This window comes from Condylostylus longicornis, unplaced genomic scaffold (assembly GCF_029603195.1).
Source record: "Condylostylus longicornis isolate FDR11 unplaced genomic scaffold, ASM2960319v2 ptg000040l, whole genome shotgun sequence".
NCBI lineage: Eukaryota > Metazoa > Arthropoda > Insecta > Diptera > Dolichopodidae > Condylostylus > Condylostylus longicornis.
Window position 1 is genome coordinate 11,008,993 of NW_026578009.1, and position 23,279 is coordinate 11,032,271.

A 23,279-nucleotide genomic window follows, 5' to 3' on the forward strand; every position below is an offset into this window, starting at 1 on the left:
ACAAAATTTAAGTCATTTATGAAACTCAATTAATAACATCATTATTTTTTTTGTATAACGCCATTTAACAATTCTTTTTTAGTTATTTAAAAATTTCACAACATATTAGAGATATATGTAGTTATATAATCGATAGTTACATATTTCGTTTCCTTTTGTTATTTAAAAGAAATAAATTTCTATAAATATGTTATGATTTTGTACAGTCTAGTTAAATAAACTACACAATTTTAGGAACAAATAACAATTATTCATTGATTTTCAATAGAAAACAAGAAAAAAAAAAAGAAATTGAAGACGGCAGCAGCAGGTTGTCTGTTTTTCATATCGGTGGATTGATGGCACTGTTTTAATATTAAAAATTTTTTAACTTTTCTTTTCTTTTTTCTAAAATATAATTAAATTTCTTTAAGCCTAAAACAAGAAAAAAATTATGATATTTATTTCCGTAGTTGCTCTTTCATTTAATTAGTCCTCTTTTTGAGATAATCCTAATTCTTGTAATTCATGTTCTTCATCTACAGAATCTTCTTCATCATCAGATCCTCTTACTGATGGTGCCGGTGTTGTATGTCCTAAAAATATTATATTAGTCAACGTTTAAAATAAATTTTTGATATTCAGTATTTACTTGAAGTGCTGGGGCTTGGCGGTTCACTTAATGGTTTCGGATAGTTGAAATTCTTTACTTTTGAATAAATATTTCCTTCATCAACATAATCTGGATAAACGGTTTCTAAAGCTTTAACTCTAGCTTCACGATAATACTATAATTAAAATATATTGTGTTTTAGGAAAATCGAATTTAAAATTAAAAAATAAAGCTTTCAAACGTCATAAAGAAACTTACAATTCCTAATGCTCTCCAATCTAATAGATCACTTAAACGTTCAGTACGATTTCTTTGTATAATTCTTTGACGACGATTTAATTTACAAAAATCATACATAAAACCAGCCAATTGTTGAACACTATTTTCTAAACCAATATAACGTCGATCTACAATATATATACCATATGATGCTGGATCAGCTATGTGTTCTTGCATAAAACAACCGAAACCAGATAAATTTGTAGTTATACTTGGTATACCCATTACTGTGCATTCTGCTGGTGTATAACCCCATGGTTCATAATATGATGGGAATACACCCAAATGACAACCACGAACAAATTCTTCATAATCCAAACCAAATAATGGATTTGTTTGAGTTAAAAATTCTGGGTGGAATACCATTTTAACACGATCATGAGTACTATTAAATAAATGACATCTTCTAATTGAATTTAAAACTGGGTCGTTCCAATCATCAACCTAAAAGGAATTTCAAAATTAAAAATGTACGAATATCTTTAAATAAATTTAACAATTTGCTCAAAAATATACTTACAACATTATGAGTTGTAACCGGCGGCATACCATCTCTGTGTAAAGCGAAAAGACAACGTTTAATTTTAACAATTTCATCTTTAGAAATCAGTTCAGCAGGATCTGGTATTCGACCAGTTAAACATGTATCAAACATTCTTTTACCCATAGATTGTTGTACTTGATTGATAGTATCGCGAAGTTGTTTAACAACAGCATGACCACGTAACGAATCTACATTAAAATTATTTGTTTTGGCAGGGAATATAAGAAAAGCTACAACTGTTGTATCAGGATGTTTAGCCTTAAGCATTGCATTTAATCTTGCCAAGGATTCAATAAATATGTCAGCTCCCTTATTACCAAATTCGTAACGTCCAGCAATAAAGAAATATAATGTTTTATCCAAATTAAAATCCATATGACCATAAAAGTGTCCACGAACAAATTCATGAATTTTTTCTTTTGACATTGCATGCAAATTTTGGAATTCATGTATAGCTGAGAATTTTTTTACATTGAGTCCATTCGGTGTTATGATATCCGGTTTTCGTTTTAGTAGATGTTCAGCTTCAAAACCAGTAATTTCTGAAACTGTAGTAAATACATGTGATAAATGTGTTGCAGCCCTTTCAATGCAATATCTAGAAAAGAAAAACATTATTGTATGTACATACATATGTATTTATTAAGTTGAATTTATTTATAATTCCCTTAACGTACCTATGATAAATTTGTCTTTTTCCAGCTTCATCATCTACAGCAAATGTTGCCAAATTATTGTAAAAATCTGTATTTCCTGCACACAAGTAACGACCTAATAATGTTGCATGGGTTGTAAAAACTGTTGCAATATCTATTAATTTTGTTCTTATAGCAATTAAACCGACACCAGCTTGCCATTCATGAAAATGTGCTACAATTCTAGGATTTTTAATATCATGATCTTGTGAATCTAAATCAGCATATCGTTTAAACTACAATTATAAGTGAAATTAAATTAATAATATAGAATCAAATATGGAATAATTAAATTTACTTCTTCCATAAATTCAGCAATCATGTAACCTAATATGATGGCATCATTTGTTTCTATATCTAAATGTGGTACACCTATTTATTTTAAGAAAACAAAAAAACAAAAAATAACATTAAAATTAAATCGAATTTTTTCATGCTCTGAAACTTACCGATAGAAGTTTTCTCCCACAATTCACTCTTAAATTGATCTAATTTCCATGAACCTGAACCAATATCGAATAAAATTATTTGAGGATTTCCATCAACTAGCCAGCGACCCGTTACTAATTTATAGCCTCTTGATTTCATTGCATCTACAGCACTTCGTAATGGATTTCCTTTTTGAAAATCAATTTCTTCAACTTCTTGTCTGGCATATGCTTCTTTATACGGACCCAACATACATAAAGTATCACCCATTTCTTCTGTTGATACAAATGCTTTTGATCTAATAACAGTATAGATACCACCAACTTTATTAGCAACTTCCCATGCTACTTCAAAATTCCATCGATTTTCACGATAAGCGGTATGTCCACGATCCAAATAGTCCACTAAATCGTGTGCTGATTCAACTCTCGAAAAACGTCGCATCATCTTCATGGAAACATTGTATAAATTATTATATTAATTAGGCAAATTAAAAAATTATCAAAAATTATTTAGAAATTTTCATATTGTTTGTTGGAATGTAGGTATGTATGTAAGTATATGCTTAGTTGCATAGAAGATAATAAATATTATGAGAGCTTGTTATTTTATAGGAAATTTATGTTATTTTTGTTTTACTTACATGCTTAATTGTTATTTTAGAAAAAATGAAGAGAAATTAAATAAATTTTTATATAAATTAAAATTCATGCTTAATGCCAACAAAAATCTTATATTTTAATTTCGCGACCAAAAATTTGACCAAGCCCTATTTGAACTAATAGATTTTTCTTAAATGTCACGCTGTCGCTGAAATCGAAGAAATTATTGGGCTATCAATACTTGGTCATCGAGTCATTGGGTTAGGTGTTTAAGCTAATTGAGGAAATTTAATATTAACCCCCATTTGCATTATGTAAATACAATTTAAAACAGATAAGTTATTTTTGACTGCAAAATATTTATTCTAATCTTAAATAATCTTTTAAGGGTATTCTCTAAAAGTACTAATTTTAAAGTAAATCTAGAAATCATTATTTGGTAATTTAGCACAGATATATGTGGTATACTTCACCATTTTTCTAATAAGCTCGAGCCTTTTTCAATATCTTTCAGTTAAAAGTTCTTTTCCATGAATTTTATAACTTTCTCATACCATTTTGAACAAATTTTAAAATTATCATATGATAGTAATCTTTTAAATTCCGCAAATTAAAGGGGTTAAAATATAGTTTGAAATACTTAATCAGTAAAGGGGTTAACATATCACATAGTAAGTATAACAGTTAAGTTTTGAATTTAAAAGAAAGCATTAACTCATTTATGAATTGCTGCGATACTTATTCGATGCTATGTGAAAACATAGTTCAATATCGTTATTGAATAAAATTTTAAAGCTTCTCCGAAAAATATACTTAGAACTTCAAGTGCAAATCAAAAATTTAAATATTTAAAAAAATTTATATAAAAGTCGTCAATACTGGATAAATTATACGCGTAATGAAAATTTAATATTAGATTATAAATTTTATTCACGCGTAATTAGAAAATAAAAAGTTCTGCGAAACCGATGTATGTAAATACGCCATTAATTTTTATAACACATAAAAACTTTTATGTTAAATTATAGTTTTAGTTTTTCTAAATCTAAAAATAACTTCAAAAAAAAATTTGAAATTTGAATATTTTGCGAATTATCATTTTTGTATTAAAGACAATATTGTTAAATTATAAAAGTTTTATTTATACTGTGGGAAGTTGGGCAGAAAATAATTTTTTTCAAAAGGAAGTACGAACAAATATTCAGTACTTCTTTGTATTCAGTATACATTAAGTATATCAATTAATCTCCAAATTTCAATCAAATAACAATGTACAAAACACAATCATTCATTTATTCCTAAAGAAGATTGACTGATTGAATCAAAGATTGTATCATTTTATCTTAATAATAAAAGAATAAACAAAAATTATACAATATGCAATATTCACTCAACCTATATGCACACACCAGTCAGATGATTATTGGCAATCAGAAGCAATAAATTCAAAGATTCAAGTACATCATATTGCATATAATGATCTTAAAGCCACCAAATTTTATAATTTTAATGATAATGACAATAAATGAATGTCAGTGGCAATTCGCCAAAAGATTTTCATGTAATAAATTAAAATAATGTTTTTTTTTTTTTAACATACAAATTCAAAACACTTTAAAATATAGAGTAGAAATACATAATGTGTATATACATACATACATATTATATGATGTATATATTTAAGCACAAATTTAAGCAAATTTTAAAAAAAGAAAAATATTTTTTACTGCGTCTACTCGTCGGACTGCTTTTGTTTACATTATTTCTATAGAAGTTTAAGTTATTTTACTAAAATACTCCCAATTTCTACTCCAAACTTTTAAAAATTTTGATTTTTATTGCTCCAAAGCTTTTAAAATCTTTGATTTTTAATAATATTTACCGGCATTGTACAGAAAAGCAATGGGAAAATCAAAAAATTTTTACCATAAATATTGAATTTTCAGAAATATTAAATTTTTTTTTTTACTGCACTAAAGTGTAATGAACTTGCTCCGGAAAATATACAAAAATAGACGTCAAAAATATATGCAATCCTTCACTTTTCACTTAATTGCATTTTTATCTCAATGACGTTCAAATTTATGCGTCAGTAATATTTTTCCCTAGTCCTCACAAATCTAATCTGTACGAATTTCTTAAATCTAATATTAATATCATTTCCTTCAATTTATATTTATTATATGAATTCGAATTTAACAATGAGAGATTGCAGCTGAAAATCATAATAATTTAAATAACTTCGTACAAGATCATCAATCAATTTCTAACAAAATAGAAAATTATTTATTTTTTCCAGATTTTTTGCCAGTTTTTGAAAACTTTCTCGATTGACAGACTAGCTAAAATGTTTTCTTATTTAATTGAAAATAATTTATAAATGTGGGTGTGTTTTATTTACAAAAGCACATTCTTATATTCGAACCGGTACATATGTATAAACATATGCAAATATACATGCATATAAATACTTGTTTACGGTACGAGTACCATTTACTACAGTTCGTATATGAAAAAAATACATTGAAGTACATACGTCAAAAGAATCGCTCGCGTAAACAATAAAAAAAATATTCACTCAATTTATTTTTATAGTTTTTTGTTTTTATTATTTTGATTTCATGAAGAGGTTACAAAGTTTTGTTATTATCAATTGGATTTTAATGATTAGAACCGTGGAATTGTAAATAAACAACATTGACATTAAATTTGTTGCTGAAATTTTTAATGCCAAAAGTACTTAGACATAATTTTATATACCTATACATATACATATAATATTTTTCGGTTGTTTTCGCTAGACCTTGAAACTCGAATTTGTCAATTATGTAGTGAACTTTTGGCAAAAAAAAAATTTTTTTATATGTGACAATAAATATAAAGTAACCACATTGTTGATTCATGTAATTTTTCATATGTTTATGAAAAATATACCTAAAACGAGCGCTTCAGGTTGGAAATTTGACAAACATATCTAAATAATACAGAAATATAAGAACTCAGGATATCAAATGAACTGTTCAAGTTACATTAGTCTCTTTCTAAAATAAAATTGAAAAAAGGAAGCTTAATATTTTCAATATGCCCGTTTCCATTAGTTCGTTTCCAACATCTTTTAAGATAGACCTCCGAATTATTGGTGCCTTAGGAGGAATCTATTTTTTTAGAAAAAAATTTTTATTAACGTTCCGCCCTTAAAACTTTTGGTCACTAAATGTCATAAATATACCGTTTTTAACATATTCTATTGTACCGAAACTAGAAATATTTTTCGAATTTCACAAACGTTTAGCAAATTTGTACCGAAATTCACAAATGCAAGTACCAAAAAAATAGTGGCTTTTATATGGACGAAATTAACCGTTATCTAAAATGTATAAGCAATTGAATTTCTTAGTAAAAAAATTTTTGGTACCTCCATTCCCTCATAAGTTATCGTCTCTTGAAATTTCTAAAATGCAATAATTTTTTTCATTTTAATATAGGGTGTAGCTGTACACGATTGTTTTTTAAGATTGCATTTTCATTTTTTAAAGGGAAAAGTGCCACTTTTCAAACCATTAAATCAAAAATTATTTCCTGCACGTGCATCTTATTCGGAAAAATAGCTCAAAGTGCTCTTAATTTTAAAAATTATTAAATATTTTATTTTATTAGAAAAAAAAATCATTTTTTCTTTCAAATTTGATAACTCAACTGAACATCAGAGCCATAATCTGACAACACACAGCAACTACTTAATTTTCGAGATGTAGTGATAGTAAAATGCATAAACTCCTATAATGTTGTCTGAGAATAATGATGTCTGTATAAAAAGGCACCATTATTCTCTATGATGTGTAAAAAGATTTTTAAACCACCAGCTCTAATTAATTATTACAAATACGATAAATGATTAGAATTTTCAATTTCCTAACATAGAAAACAAACTGAATTTTAAATATTTTTTATAAACAACTGAGCATTCCTACACTATTGAGTGATTCTATAAACATATAAATGTATGTGCATTATCCCAAGTACACAATATATAACTGTATAGCACTTTATGTACCTTAATAAAATGTAAATATTTTTTGTTATTATTTATAAGTTATTGTTTATATAATTACTAAAAACTAAAATATTTTTAAATAAATTTACGCGGTTGTATGTTGATAAAAATAATCCATATTAACGTCATCAATACTCAAAGTTCATTCAAATGGATGAAAAAGAAAATTTGATAATGAAAAAATTACATAAAAAATAATTTGTTATCAAGGAAATTGCAATTGATGGAAATACGAATAAAATGGTATAAAATTTCATGGTTATCTTATTACTACCACAGCTCTATTAATCTTATAAAAACTTAATATGCAATATAGGAGGGTAATTATTTAGCAAATGTTTGCTAAAAATAGTTTTTTTTTTGTTTTTAAATAAGTGAAAATAAAGGATCAGTATGATAACCAAAAATATTTATTGATTGACAAGAATAATTGAATATTTTTCTAATAGCCTATTATTAATGAAAAAAACTGCTCTAATAATTTTTACACCAAATTATTATTATACAGGGTAATGCAGTAATTAATGCTCTAGGGTATACACATCATGGTTTAGCGCCAAAATTATCGTTCTAAATAATCGAAAATGACTATATAAATTGACCTTTCAATCAAAAATTATTAATAATTGAGAATTATAGGACCTAAAATTAATAAAAGCTAAAAAAAGGACGATGTTTATTAATTGATAAAAGCTAAAATTAAAAGGAAGATTATTAAAAGCTTAATAGTGGGACAAAAATGGGGCGATAATTTATTTTTCATTTATGCCTTTAAAATCTCGGAATTCGAACTGTTTTTTGCTATATCTCCAAAACTGTAAAAGATTATTCATCTTTTAATACCATCCAAATGAAAGCTTAAGTAATGAGAAAAAATTCTGTACACAAACTTCTTGAAGTTTTGAAAAATTTGATATGAAATGATCATGAAAAAAAGGAAAAACTGGCAAAAATGAAGAAAAAGAAGAATTTTTAATTTTTTAAAAATGCAAAGTCCGATAATATGTCGATTCTAAGCTCTGTTCTATGCCTTTCAAACTTTGAAACTACTACTTCTTTCACAATGCCAGTTATAAACGAAAAACTTGAACAAGTAGAAACTTCATTAATAGAAGAATTCATTAAAATCCCTGTATCTTTGAAACTATTAAAATTTGACACTTGGTTTAAAACAAAAATTTTATTTAGTTTTGATGCCCTAATCGATTATATATGTGGAAGCAATGATTACTGGCTCACTTTGTATATAAAAAATATATCTATAGTAGAATATTGTATAAGTATATTGGATGATTACTGTTTTTTCAAAAAAAAATCAAAATTTTATAAATTATTTTGGCAATTGATTTAAGATTCGAACAGTGAAAGGCTTTATATATTAAGTATAAGAGAGTGATTTGAGTATGTATTTAAATAAATAAATAATATACATATTTACTGTTATTATCCAATATAATAAGAATTAGAAGTAAATTTGAAATCTTTTGCATATTTGATTTTCTTTTAATTGAAATTTTTCCTGTATTCCCGTACTTAGCTTCAAATTTATGTTAAACATTATTGACAGCATTTTGACAAATTATAGAGAAGCTATTAAAACTTCAAATTTAACGAAATTCAATGCAAACAAGGGAACTCGACCTAGAAAATTAAGTTTGAATGAGTAATCCAATTTTTTTAATAAATTATAAAATTTTAAATTTTCAGAGGCTAAAAATTATTTATAGCCAATTATTTAGAATATTAATTGATCTTCTCTGCAATAATCTTCAATAGTGTACATATATGAATCACTACGCAGCAACTGTTCATCACATTTCAACAGATAAATTCACGTTTAACCCGCTTTTATTATTAATTATGTTTAACTTATTATGTACAATCAGTATCATAACCTCAACCTCAACCTTTAAAAATTTATGTATACATAATATGAAATCCTTCCAAATTTTGCTTCTGCTTATTTTTTATTTTCTTCTTTTCGATCTTTTTCTTTCAATTTTAAATTTTCTAAAATTTCTATTTAAACGCTATACAAATGAAATCTTCTTCTACCTTATTACAATTATCATCATCAGATTATTTTATCCCACAAAAAGCAAAATTTTCAAAGCCACCGAAAAAAAAAAAAATAATGTCAATATAACACTTGACATATTTAAATTTAGAAATCATTGGTGTTCTTATTGTTGTTGTTGTTGTCTTTTAATTTTTTTTGATATTTAAAAATATTTTTTTAAAAACTATGTATGTTTTATAAGTATAGGTATGTGTGTATGCATAAATATTATTTACCGCATGCAAAGTTAGTACATAAATTAGTATTTTCATGTATGTAAAAAGAAATTAAGTTAAAAAAAGATCAAAATTAGGATTAAGAAAAAAATATTTCTAAGATTAAGAATGAAAATTTTTTTGTTATTTTTTTTTTTTTTCAAAATGAAAAAATCAAAAATTTGACATACCAATTTTTTTTCTCAAATATTCCCTTTTTGAATTTTTTCCTATACAAAAACACAAAATATAAAAAAAAAATAAGTTGAAGGAGAGGGTTTTTGGTTCTTCTTTTTATTTCAAAATTTTACGTAGAATGTAGGTACATATAATATATGTATGTATGTATATTACATTAATAGTATGTATATATAATTGTTGCCTGTTTGTATGTTTGTTTGAAATGTAAAACAAAATGTGTATACATATACCTATGTATTTATGTATGTATGCACATATAATAATTTCTGAAATGTCAAATAAAGGTCAATAACCAAATGTATAATAAAATAATTTTGATTAGATTATTTTTAGGTGTATAACATTCTAATATATTTTATTGTATATTAAAAACAAAATTAACTACAAATGGTTGATTCTGTATATATAAGAATTTTAAAATATTAATACATAATTATAATTATCTATTAATATATGTAAATAAATAAATAATTTATATTTTAATTTCTTGTTATACATTTTTCAATAAAATATAAATAGGTATACAAATTCTATACTAAAATTTCATTCACAATATTTTTTATTGTTCAGCTACATGAAAATTCAGAAATGTTCTATTAAAAATAATTATGTACCATAAGGTGTAAATAAAAATTACATATATAAAATAATTAAAATAAACACAATTTAATTAAATTATTTATATATGAATGTAAATATATATATGTATATATGTTTATGTATTTACATTCACATTAAAGAAAAAAAATATTTTATATAGAAAAAAAATACAAACTTTGAATGCCGTAAAAATTGAATTCTCGTAGAATATCAAACGATAAGTATATATGAAGGCGATAATTATTTAATATGCATAAAATTTTTATATAATATATAAATATGCATATATTTGTAGATATGTAGATAATATTTAAATTATAAATCTTGTGCGTTTCACTCGTTTTTTTTATTCTTTTTTATTTCTGATAATATTTAGAGATTTTATAATTTTTTTTTTTTGTTATTTTTCTTTTTTTCTTCTTAATTTTTTCCCCTTTAAACTTGAGGTTTAAAATTATTTTATATTATGTTTTATTATTTTTTTTTTTTAATTTTCCTGCGCCGATGATAATGACGACGAAATAAAACTATATATATATAGGGACTATTCGGAGTTCATCAACGACACCAACAACCTACCGTGTGGTGATACACGTTATAACTGAATTTATGATTAAAGAATTTTATATTGGTTAGTTATAGAAGAGTAAAGTAGAGACGGTAAACCGAAAAATAAAAAGAAAACAAAAAAAAAAATTGAAAGAGAACAATTCAAAATTTAAAATAAAAAAAAATTAAAAGAAAAAAAATCTCTTCAAAGATCAATAGAAAAAAAAAATTGGAATATTGTGGAAAACCGGAAGAAGATTCTTTTTTTTAAAACTAAATTTTCAAAATGTTTGAAAAATTTTTATTAAAATTTTATTATCACATTTTAATCCTAAAGGGATTTATGGCATGTTGCCGAAAAAAATTAGTTCTCCTTTTTATTTTTATGTACACTATACCGAAAAAGTGCGAATTTTGGTACGCTTTTACGGCCATACGGTCATTATGATTACCACATATTACGCCCGTTTAGATTTATGATTACCTTATATTGAGTTTAATGAACTTTGAAAATGCTTTGTGGGAAAACCGTAAATTAACACATTTCGCTTGGTTCACGCAAAGAACTAAACTTGATTTCGTAAAGCATAAAAAATTAGTAATAAGTAAAATAAACAAAATTAACGAATACTTAAAAACTGAACTATAATAATTATCACATTTTAATAAAATCAGTCAAAATTTATGAAAAATGTGCAATATGTAAGAGCACTGATTTAAGTTTACTGTCGAATTCATTTTATTTCAGCATAAGTGTGCTTTTGTGTACGGAATTATACACATAACGTATTCTAGAATCAAATATATTTCGACAATTATTATGACAATCTTATATCTTTTATACCTATATGTTTTTAATCAAAGCAATAGAAATTACCTTATATAATAATATTTATGTGTATAGAAGAACTGTGAATTAACTAGCAAATCAAATTTTTTGAAGCGCTATCCAAAACCTTATAATTTTATGATTTAATTTTCAACACATTTTAATTATTAAAATTAATTTTTTATTGAAAAATTAAAGATAATTAATTTTTTAAAATATTATGCCAAATTTTGAAAATTTAAGATGAAATCTGTCAATCCTGATAAATTGGTGGTTTTCGAAAACTCTCAGAGTATTTAAAAAAATATTCTCTAAACTCCTCTTATATTTCTTTTTGTCCACTTCTTCAAAGTAAAAATATTGTTTTTTTTTATTATACGAGTACTCAACTTTACTACACTCAATTATCTAATTGTCTGCAAAAATATGAGCACGTATTTGATTTAATATTCCAATTTAGCACAATAAACGTAAATTTCCAAGATATTCGTGCTCGTAAACTAAACCAAAACCAAAATGTACATACATATTAAATAAATACCTAAAAAATTTATTCTCATTCAAGCATACTCGGTATTCTCGTTTTTCAAGATCAATTTTCTTATGTACACGAGTAAAATTTATATAGATATATTTTAGATATAAAATTTATTTATTTTATGTAGTTTCTTTCAGATACAAATGTACATAACACGGTGATCGCTTATCGTACAAAACATAAACTTGAAATTTATGTATGACTTAAAAAAAAGGGGCGACCTTAAAGAGAATAAAACCCATTTGTTTCGTGTTTCGTTATTAAAAAAGAAATATATCGAAAAATTATTCTCTCTCTCTCTCATCTTCCTTTAATTAAATTACCGAAAATTAAAGTAACCGCAAATATAAAATCTCATTGATATATTGAGTAAATTTTATGGTTTACTTAATGATATCAGGTGTTCTACATACACATATTTTATTACTAACACAATAATAAAAATTTTAAAAATTAAATTATTGTTTTATGGTAATTTCAAATAATTGATAAAACAATAAGAAAAATTCAATTATAGTTAGTGTAATTGAAAGAGAAAAGACACAAACATTCAATGGGACTTTAAGAATTTCAAGAAATATTAAAGAAACTTATGGGAATGTCAACATGTCACATAAATTTTGGGTTAATTTTTTTATTATAAAAAAAAAAAACTTTTAAATTGGAAATTTTTCATATCAGTCAAATGAATAATGGGTTATCATGTTCGAATAATGTTTATATCACTAGACATAAACGTGAGATATTTTGGGGTAATCTCAAGGCAGTAGAGGTATTTTTAACAGAATTTATCTGTTCACATACATAACTATATACATATATAATGTGTATGTATAACAAATTTATAACTCGTTTTATTTTGCTTATCTATTGTAAGCAGTTTCAAATTGATAAAACTTATTGTTAATTTAGTTTATGTTTTGCCAAAATTTAATAATTTACCTTCACCTATGTCTAGAAATACAAACTGTTTTAGTAATCTTCTTTGAAATTTAAAATTTTGGGAGAAAAAAAATTTTTTTAACTACAAGGTTTTTATATAAATCACACGTTTCATCTTCCCTGGCTCCTTTATTGCTCGATTGTAATTGTGTTTACCGGTCGTAATACGGTAAAAAATTTTACGATTTACTTACATATATACAAATGGTGGATACTAAATAAATTGCCCGTAAACATTATTTATATGCATTATGTAACACCTTCTCCAAATCAAAGCAGACAATAGTTAAATGCAATAAATTTTCTCAAAAACTAAATTAATTTTCACTTTCACAAAAAAATTATGAACACTTTCTTTCGACAAACTTTTGCCAATTATGGGCAAGGTAAAATGATTGAATTTAAAAACGAATTTATCTTAAATAAATTATATTTCTCTTTAATTTCGACATACCTAAATTTCTAATATAAGTATGTTGAAACTTTTAAAATAGGCCTTGTAAAAAGTACATAAATTGTTTTAAAATTAATTTAATATAGAAGGAAACCACAATTCATTTTAATATGGTAAACCAATTAATTATGTTTAGAGCTTGTGTAATCAGTGCTTTAATTAAATATGGAAATCCATAATAGATTCAATATAACACATAGCATTTCATAATATCAGGATTGCCCATAAAATCGCAATTTATATTTTAAAATTCTATTCCGTATAGTAAGTTATTTTTATTATTTTACTTAATTTTTGATAACTCGGCAACATAATTTGCGTGACGACGACACAATACAATATAATAATGACGATACTATAGTGGCGATATTAAAATCAACGTTATTTGACCATATCGTCTATATTACTATAATTTTGTTGTATACATATATTATTATGCATGCTTCATACTTGTATATTTACGTATTCATGCGTTACGTATATTGTAGGGGAATGATCAATACGACAATAATAAATACTGAGTAAAAATTTAATGTGAAAAGAAAATACGGTAAAAATTTATGATTGACTTATATACAAATGGTGGGTACTAAATAAATTACTCGTAAAATGGTTGGTTTATTTAAGTCACCTATAAGTAGAAAAAGAGCGATTGATAAAACAGGTTTTAGGAATTAATTTTCTTCTTTTTTTTTCAACATTTTTAATTATTTTTAAAGAAAGTCATATAAAATATGTTATACAATTTTTTATGGATTAATAAGAATAACTGGATATTTAAATTTTATATTATTTTTGGAATAAAATCTTTTGATAACATTATTTTATATGCAATCTCGTTGATTGAAATAAAAAAAAAATTATTAGAAAGGCATCTTGCCACATGTGTATAAGTTTCAGTGATTGTATTGTTTGATCATAAGAATTCTAACTCCAAAATTTTACTAAGATTTTGATATATCAAATGTAAAATATTTGATTAGTTCTCTAAAGGTCCAATATAATGAGCAATACACACTAAAAAAAAAATTTAATTTTTACCAAGTATTTGTTAAAAAACGCTGTACAACCTTTTTTTGTTGGTATTCACAATTCTTTTGTCAAATTTACCAAATTTTATGAAAAATTTTCAAATTGGAAAACAGAGTAAAATCAAATTCCACCATCATGTGGAAATGGTAATACACTTTTGGTTTACTTTAAATAATAATTTATTTATAGTGTTCTTAGTTCGGTCATTTGAAAAAATTTAATGGAGAGCCTTCGTTTATGCAAATAAATAATTCCATATATTAATTATTTCTAAAAACAAAAAAATTTACGATTGATTTCGCATAGCACTTTTTTTTTCACATTATTGCAAAATATTACAACTGCAACTAACCTTAATTTATTTGTCAACTGACTGTCACCATCAATTTTACCCAATTTTTTCAATATTGCAATAACGAAGAGCTTTTTAATAGATCTTAAACAGAAATATGTAAGTCCCGCATTTTGCTAAAATACTATTACTGCTAAAATTTAAATTATCAAAATATTGCTGCGTTCATAACACAAAGAATCATAACGGAAAGCCAGTAAAAATCAAATTAGTGTATGGGTATTGATATTACGCCTAAAGATATGCAAATAACTAGGGTATATTGTTTCTGAAGCGCAAATTCACTCTAATTTCCATTATGATATCGAATTTATCATTATTTTACATTATTTGATTCACGTAATCGCTAAACATATTGTAGCATTTATTTTAATGTATTAATAAAACGCTTAAATTGATTCCACGTTTTTAAATTATGTTGTTATCTTCATTTTAACAACATCAGTTTATAATTCAACATGTCTCAAAGCTTTTCATACAATGTATGCAACATCCATACATGAATACAAATTTCTAAAAGAAAAACATCCACAGAACAGAGAATTTCTAAATTACCCTTTTAGTATAATTGACCTTTCAATTTTATAACTGATAATAGTAAAAATTCGCAATTCATGTACATACATACATACACTCAATTATACAATTTAATATTATATAATATGATATTAAAGTTGTAGGTACGTGTATTTCTATATCTACACCATAATGTAGAACTTAGAATCGTTATTTTTATGATGAACTACTTGAAACACATTATTTAATAGAAGAAATTTTTCTCAATTTATCATAAATGTTATATTTAGTAAATATATTATATAAATAGATATATTTTATAAATATTGCGTAAAAATATGACAAAAATTTCATATTCTATTAATAATATGCTAGTGTAGATATATATCTATCTATATACATATATACATACATGTCATACATGTTTATAAACATTAAGCTTACATAAATATTATACAAATGTATTACTCGTATTAAATTTTACCAGCTGAGAGACAACCTAATTTTGAAAAGCTTTTTTTTTCAAAAAATATAACAAATATTTTTTTGTGCTCTCTCTCACTTAACTTCATGTAATCAGAATCAATGTCAAAAATTCATTGACCGATAAAGCCATGCGTATTTATATAAAAACATACTTTCACTATTTAGAATTTTATACATACATACATAAAAGATACATACATATATACTCGTAAGTATACCATGTATTTATGAGAGTATAAAACTTATTAATTCGCAAATTTAATTATGTGAAAAATATATCAAATCAAAGAATAATTTCTTAATATTATGATTTAGAACTGTTATACAATTGAATATGTATATAATTAATTTTATGTGTTCTTTTCAAAAAAGTATAAGTAATACCCCAAACTACTGTCGTGGAGTATGTAGTTGAAAGTAGTTGTTAACGCAACACGGTTTTGTTTAGAAAATACTGTTATACAAGAGTTAAAAAAAATTAATGAATTTAAATATTAAATATTTAACGTTTACTCTCTTTAGAAAAATCCAAAGCCCTCTACCGGAATAAATAGCTATATTGATAGACTATTTTAGTGTTGTGGCACATGTTGGCGAAGCTACGGGTGTATAACATAAATTGTTATTCGTTTTGTGTGCGTTATATACTTTTGAATGGAACAAAATGACAAGAACCCGGAAGAATTATAATAATTTTATAATTAAATTAAATAAAATAAAATTTATTGTATAACAAATAATTTATATGGATAATATGCTATTAATTTATAGAGGGGAACCTCTTTTAACAAAAAAAACACTTTCTTTTTACAAATTGTTCCCAAATACGTTTTTATAATCTTCCCCACTACATGAAACGCATGTTATTTATTATGTAATTAAATCTTTAATTATTAATTAAATCTTGTATTTCTGCTCAATACCGGCACAAAAATTTTTTTTTCACACTCTTTCTGTATTTTGAATTTATCATTCCAAAAATTTTATAAGAGTATTCCGGCTTATTAAATCAAATTATCTTACACCCACAATTGTTATTTAAAATAAATTTAATTAATTTCATTCTTCCACCCTTATACAAACTTTTGATCTTTGATTGTTACATAAACATTATTATTCCTTAAGGAAAATTATTTTATTTCTGGAAGGCATTTTCTGTAACTTACAGTTTGTTATAACGATATAAAAATATTACAATTTTACCATTAAAAGGAATTGTTGAAAGATTTCGATTCCTCACAAAAATAAGATATTTCAATGTTTCATAACATTTTAAAGTTTTCACCACATTTCTGGAACTTTCTAAATTTTTAAGGATTAGGTATTTATCATGAAACATGGAATTTTTTTCAATGTAAGCACTTTGAAAATTTCAGATGACGAGAAATTTTGGATGTTCACGTGGAGCACATTAAACGGCTCAGAACAATTAAAATTTAATATTGATTGAAATACAATGGAATGTCAAAAATAATGTTATGAAAATTATTTATGGACAATCATAATTAGAGTATTTCTGAAAATGACACATTAGGATTACAAAAGTTTAAAATCGTCACTTGAATGTAGTGGTTTTAAGCTTTGCTGTTGTAACATTAGAAGCTACGCCTGCAATATATTACGCCTACGCCTGAAAAATATTTACAGTTCATATAGTCACATTCTTATCTATTTAAATACTTTTAAATTACACTTTAAATTTATCAGTGTTAAAATAAAATAGAGAACGAAACCATAAGTCTATTAATTTTTATTGATTCCGTAAGCAAATTTGCAGAAAAATACGAGAACCTGTGAGTAATGAAATCACGTATACTTTTCTAAATATGCACTTTACATGCATAATTCTTCGTTATTAAATTCCAAAATTCCAGAATTATCAAATCCTTAAATTTTATTTTTACATTGTTACTAACTTATTTAGAATTATAGAATATGTTTAAATATTTTTGACTCTTATGACATTGTAAAATACTTTAAAGGACAAAAATAAAGCTTTTTTTTCTTCTACCAATTCTATATTAATGAGAGAAAATTCATTTTCATAAAAGAAAAATATGTTATGAATGAAAAGTAGGTGAAGATAATTAAACTAATTTGATTTTTAGCCAGAAATTGTTTTGAGTATTAAAAGAATTAAAGAAAATTCCAAAATTTATACAAATTTACAAAATTATACACCATTTTTAGACTCTGTTCAGCTAATATTCACTTTTGTTTTGGAGAGGTTTTTAAAAACCAAGTAAGTATTGAATTCTTAAAGTATTTTCAAAAATTTATTTTTAAATTACCTTGATTAGCTATTTATTTTTTCTTTTTAAGTTTAATTCACAATATACAGGTACTTAAAGTAATAAAAATATAGAAATTTTCTTCCCGCTTTAAGAACACGATGGATAATACACCACAGACACCGGCTTATTGAACTTATATACGAAGGATATGTAAATTGACTGAACTGTTAAAGAATTTAAGAATAAAAAAATGTTGTACCGGAGCTTATTTTGGATTTCCTGACTATTGCTTTCATTGTGAGTGCATACATACTAAATTTTCCTAAATATTCTTATATAGATATTTTATTTTATAATTTAAAAAATAAGCTTTTTTTATAGAAATTAACAGTTATACATAATATAATTGTGTACATAGATGGAATATAAATATTTTCTGAATATAATTTTATATAGATATTGAGATATAAATATCAAAATATATACATATTATCTATATGAAAATTGAATTTCTACTCAAAAAATTACTTTTGGCAATAACTTGACAATAAAAATTCGTCATTAGATGCAAATATGCAAAATAATTTGCTAAAATTATTTAAAAAAATTAACCTGTTTCCGGGATTTGAAATTTAATTAATAAATTTTTATTAAATTTAGTAATAAAGTGTAGGGCTAAATGTAAAAAGTGTTAAGTGTAAAAATACGTAAAGAATATAAAATCAAGGAAAGCATGTACAGTACGAGTATATAAAGCACCAAATTTACTTAAATCAAACAAAAACTACCGTAGCAATTTCAAATAAAAGGTTATAATGATCAGATTTCGAACCACCATTTAATTTGATATTCATTTAATTATTCATTATTAATTAAATTGAATCCTTATATGAGTCAGAAAAACCAAGATATAAATTTTTACTAAATTTATTTTCCCAAAAATTTAAAAATGTTTCAAAAAATAACGCAGTAACTAATTATGCAAATCTTTCCAAAAAAAATACGGAGACTATTATTGTGTCATAATGTATATGCCGTATTGCAAACTTCACAAACTTTACATTAATATTAATTTTATATTTATTTTAATAAAACGACTTAATGACACACTACAATAAATAATTTTTTTGAAATGGTATAATAATGTAGAAGCCACATAATTGCTGCATCAACGTCACGTTACCCTTATTTTCATTAACTGGATCCATTCGGAATCACCTGTATAGCATACAATTAATTATATTGATTTTGTTATTAATTGCATTAATATTTAATTTAAGATTATGAAAATTATATTTTTGTAAAATATAAAATTGAGTATGTGTACACCATTTTCAGAAATAAGTTTTATTCATTTTATTCCAGAATTACATCAATAAATTTAATATTGCTCTAAATATACAAAATTATTGAAATTTATCTGAAATAATAAAAAATGTTTAAATTTCTTTTAAATTATAAATTACTTATTCTCCTATGTATATTTGCCTATATAATTCTAAATTCAAAATAATATTTAAATAAATTCCATGCAAATGTTTTCACTTGCAGTTTTCAAATGATTTCGAATTAATCTTTATAGTAATTTTCTTTAACCTTTCAAATAAATTTTATAAATAAAATATGTTTATGCAAAAGTTGACACAATATTATGAACATATATACTCGTACATATGTAGGTTTATACTTGCATAAACATAGATACAAGATTATTATTGCTGTAGAACTTTGAATGAATCTTAAAATGTTTGTATACATACCTTCAAATTTAAATAATAAATTTACGTACAATATGTGCAGATAAACAGGAACAATATTTTCAAGTATTTGAAATGTTTTTGAAAATATATTTTATTATAATTGACTTAAACTAAAAAAAATTAGAAAAAAATGTAATAAAAATGAATAACAACAGAAATGAGTTTAATATTAAATAACTCCTGTAGGCCCGAGTTAAAATTAAGACAAATTGTTATTGTTCTATTAAAATTTAATAAGGTCTTAAATTAATAATCGGATTTACAACTTGTAAGTTTTTTTTATTAATTTTAAATTATAACTCATTTAGCAATTTATTTTCAAATTATACAGGCTGTTTGGCATAACGTGGCAAATAATTTTAGGGATGATTCTTTGATCAATTTCCAATTGTATGAATGGGGGGTGCAGATATACTCGTTTTCAAGCTACAGTCTGTTAAAAAAAAGGTACCATACTTTTCCTGCATATAAATAAATGCTTAATCCTGAATATCATATAAGAAATGTTATAAGAAAGAAGAAAATTTTTTTGTTTCTGAAAGAAAATTTATACAAAACTGGAGTCAAATTCAAATTGAGATTAAAATGCATAAATTTCCTTGAAAAATAAATTAGTGACGGACAAGTGTTTATTTCTTAGTTCAAAATTTTCAAATAATATAAAAACATGCATATTCTCTATAGCCCTATACTAAATATAATATAATTAATCAAAATTTAAAAATAAATATAAACATTATTTTTTTTGCTCTATATGTGACCTTTGCAGTTTAAATTATGATTAATAAAAATAAAGAAAAGTGCATATTTCACTATTTTGTCTTTTTCGTTTTGTAAAATTAGAAAATTTGAGTGAATTTGTATTTATGTATGAAAGTAATTTAAAACATCTGACTATATAAATGGGTGCAATCGCACATATAGTATTTTGCTAAACTTATTTATCAACACACTTTGAAATTAAAAGATCACAGAATTTATAGTCACTTTGAAAACCAAAAATGTCCGAATATAATTTAATCATCGGGGATTATTAAGATGCTCTGAAAACTAACACTAATTTTTTTAAATTATATTATTTTCCATTTGAAATAATTAGTAGTTGTTAGCCATTCATGATCATTGTAAGATTAACACTTTTATAACACTATAAAATTTTTACACATTCTATATAAGTAAATAGATGCAACAGATCTAATTGCAATTATTAAGTTTAATACCTTTTTTGATAAGTCTTTCATTTTTTTAGATTTAAAATATTAAAACCCCGATTTAACGATTAAAATCTAATGTAAAACTTAATCAGTAAATTGTTCTTAACGTTTTGACTATCCGAACGTTATAAAAGGACTAAAACTTAAATTATTTCAATTTTTATGTTTCACAATAATTTCAAAAATAAATTGCATCTTACTACATTTTATAAAATATTATTTAAATTTTTAATATAAAAAAAAACAAAAAAAATAAAAACTGTTTTTATTAATTGAACTGAAGCTTTTATATCAAATTTGTCAAGAACTTTTTGTAAAATACTCAACTAAATAAATTTTCCAATTTACCCAATTTGATTGCTTTTACTAATATTATGATTTATGAGTGATAAATTTGAATATTTCCACTCATATATTTAAAAAATATTATAAACAACTCAAATTATGGGATATATTTTTATATGGTTTGTGTCTTTGATATTCATTTTAAGCTGGTATATAAATGAACTAAAATTTGTTAACGAAAAATCAAACAGAACTAAATTTAAAAATTCAATGTCAATAATAATTATTACCGTTTTGAGAAATAATTAATTTTAAAATATTTTTTTAAACAGAAGTAACAATGTTACATATTTCAAATTGTTAGCGTTAATTAAATTTAAATATTATGACTAATTACTTAATTATAATAATTATTAATGTGATTTAATTCCGTCATTCTATGAGTTTGTACATGTATATAATATAAATTGTTAATTACTATACTAGAATCTAATAATGTAGCAAAGTAAAATTCTAATTAGAAATTAGAGGCTTAAAACAAAAAATATGATTTTCTTGAACTGAAGTAAATAAACGAAATTGATTAGTGTGCGAACAAGACGAAAACAAATCAGAATATTGTTTTGGTTTTGTATATTGTTGATACACCCAGAAAATTTTTTCTTTATAAGTTCAAAATCAATTGTACCTGTTGAAAGCAAAACAAAGAATTAAATAAAAAATTTCGTTATTAAAAAATTAAATAAAAAAATGTCAGGAAATTAAATAACCTTTTAAAATTAAATGCCATCCAAAATTATTTTCATTACAGAATTTTAACATGCTTTTTTTCGTAAACGGTTGCAGTATGAAGATTTTTAAATTTTAGCATGTTGTAAATATCAATAAATACTTTATTTTATCTCTAGTAATTGATAATTAAGAAAAAAGCACATCTGAATTTCATAATTAATTTACTTACAAAGTATAAATGTAATTTAACATCAAAAATAAAATTATAATTAATAATTATGTTATAATTATTCATGCAAATATCTAATTTACCCATCATATTACTACACATCTAATTCAATTGCCGCATTTATTAAAATTATTTAAAATTTAATTCTTCTTACTAAAATCCCCCTAAATGTATGCAACACTATTCGATTTTTGTATGAATGTAATACAAAATTTTGTAATACAGAAGTGCAAATTATAATAATTTAAAATTGAAGCATTACGATTTTATTTTAAAAACAGTATTTGAAATTCTTCAACAAGGTTCGCAAATTTACACCAGTCAAGTATTCCAAAATATTTCAAAATTTATTATATTTTATTATAATACCTACATACATAATTAAATTAAATGATAAATGAAAAGTGAATATAAATTAAAATAGGAAATTTGAGTATTTTCGCAAAATTAGGTGCGGGAACGAATATACATTCTAAAGTAGAAATTAAAGAACAGACCGTTTTTTTTTTTGAAAATATTCTATATTTTTTAGCATCCATTATAATTAATGTATTCAAAAGTCAACGTATTGGAATAGAAGTTACAATGACAAAAGGTTTTAATTCAAAATTATGAAATAATTAAACTTGGTTAAAATTGTGCTTGCCGTAGTTCTCATACAAATTCCCTATTATACATACTAAACTAAAAAATTATGTTTGTATGCAATGTATGAAATATGCATGTTTCGCATGCTTTTTACTGCCAAAACTATGAGAGATAAAGGAAAATCTTATATAGATTAACTTTTAGATCTCATTGTTGCGCATCGGAAAAAAAAAACAAAAAAAGATTTTCAAGTTTCACAAAAAAAGACA

At 24.0% G+C, this 23,279-nt stretch overlaps 1 protein-coding gene across 4 annotated transcripts; it reads right to left on the reverse strand.

Annotated features, from left to right (window-relative positions):
* Positions 1–56: 56 nt before the first annotated feature.
* Positions 57–21,301, reverse strand: LOC129609911 (glycogen [starch] synthase). Of its 4 annotated transcripts, XM_055522175.1 has the most exons (9): positions 10,446–10,876; positions 9,661–9,699; positions 2,560–2,986; positions 2,409–2,482; positions 2,093–2,346; positions 1,392–2,013; positions 851–1,315; positions 632–767; positions 57–575 (listed from the first exon to the last, which is right to left on the reverse strand). In XM_055522175.1, exons 3-9 carry the CDS (start codon positions 2,984–2,986, stop codon positions 469–471), a joined length of 2,085 nt encoding a protein of 694 aa, XP_055378150.1. In that variant the 5' UTR covers positions 9,661–9,699; positions 10,446–10,876; the 3' UTR covers positions 57–468. The 4 variants fall into 4 exon arrangements, with proteins under 4 accessions (XP_055378150.1, XP_055378149.1, XP_055378153.1 ...); XM_055522174.1 differs by lacking the exons at positions 9,661–9,699; positions 10,446–10,876 and adding an exon at positions 21,183–21,301; XM_055522178.1 differs by lacking the exons at positions 9,661–9,699; positions 10,446–10,876 and adding an exon at positions 18,260–18,397.
* Between the last annotated feature and the right edge of the window lie 1,978 nt (positions 21,302–23,279).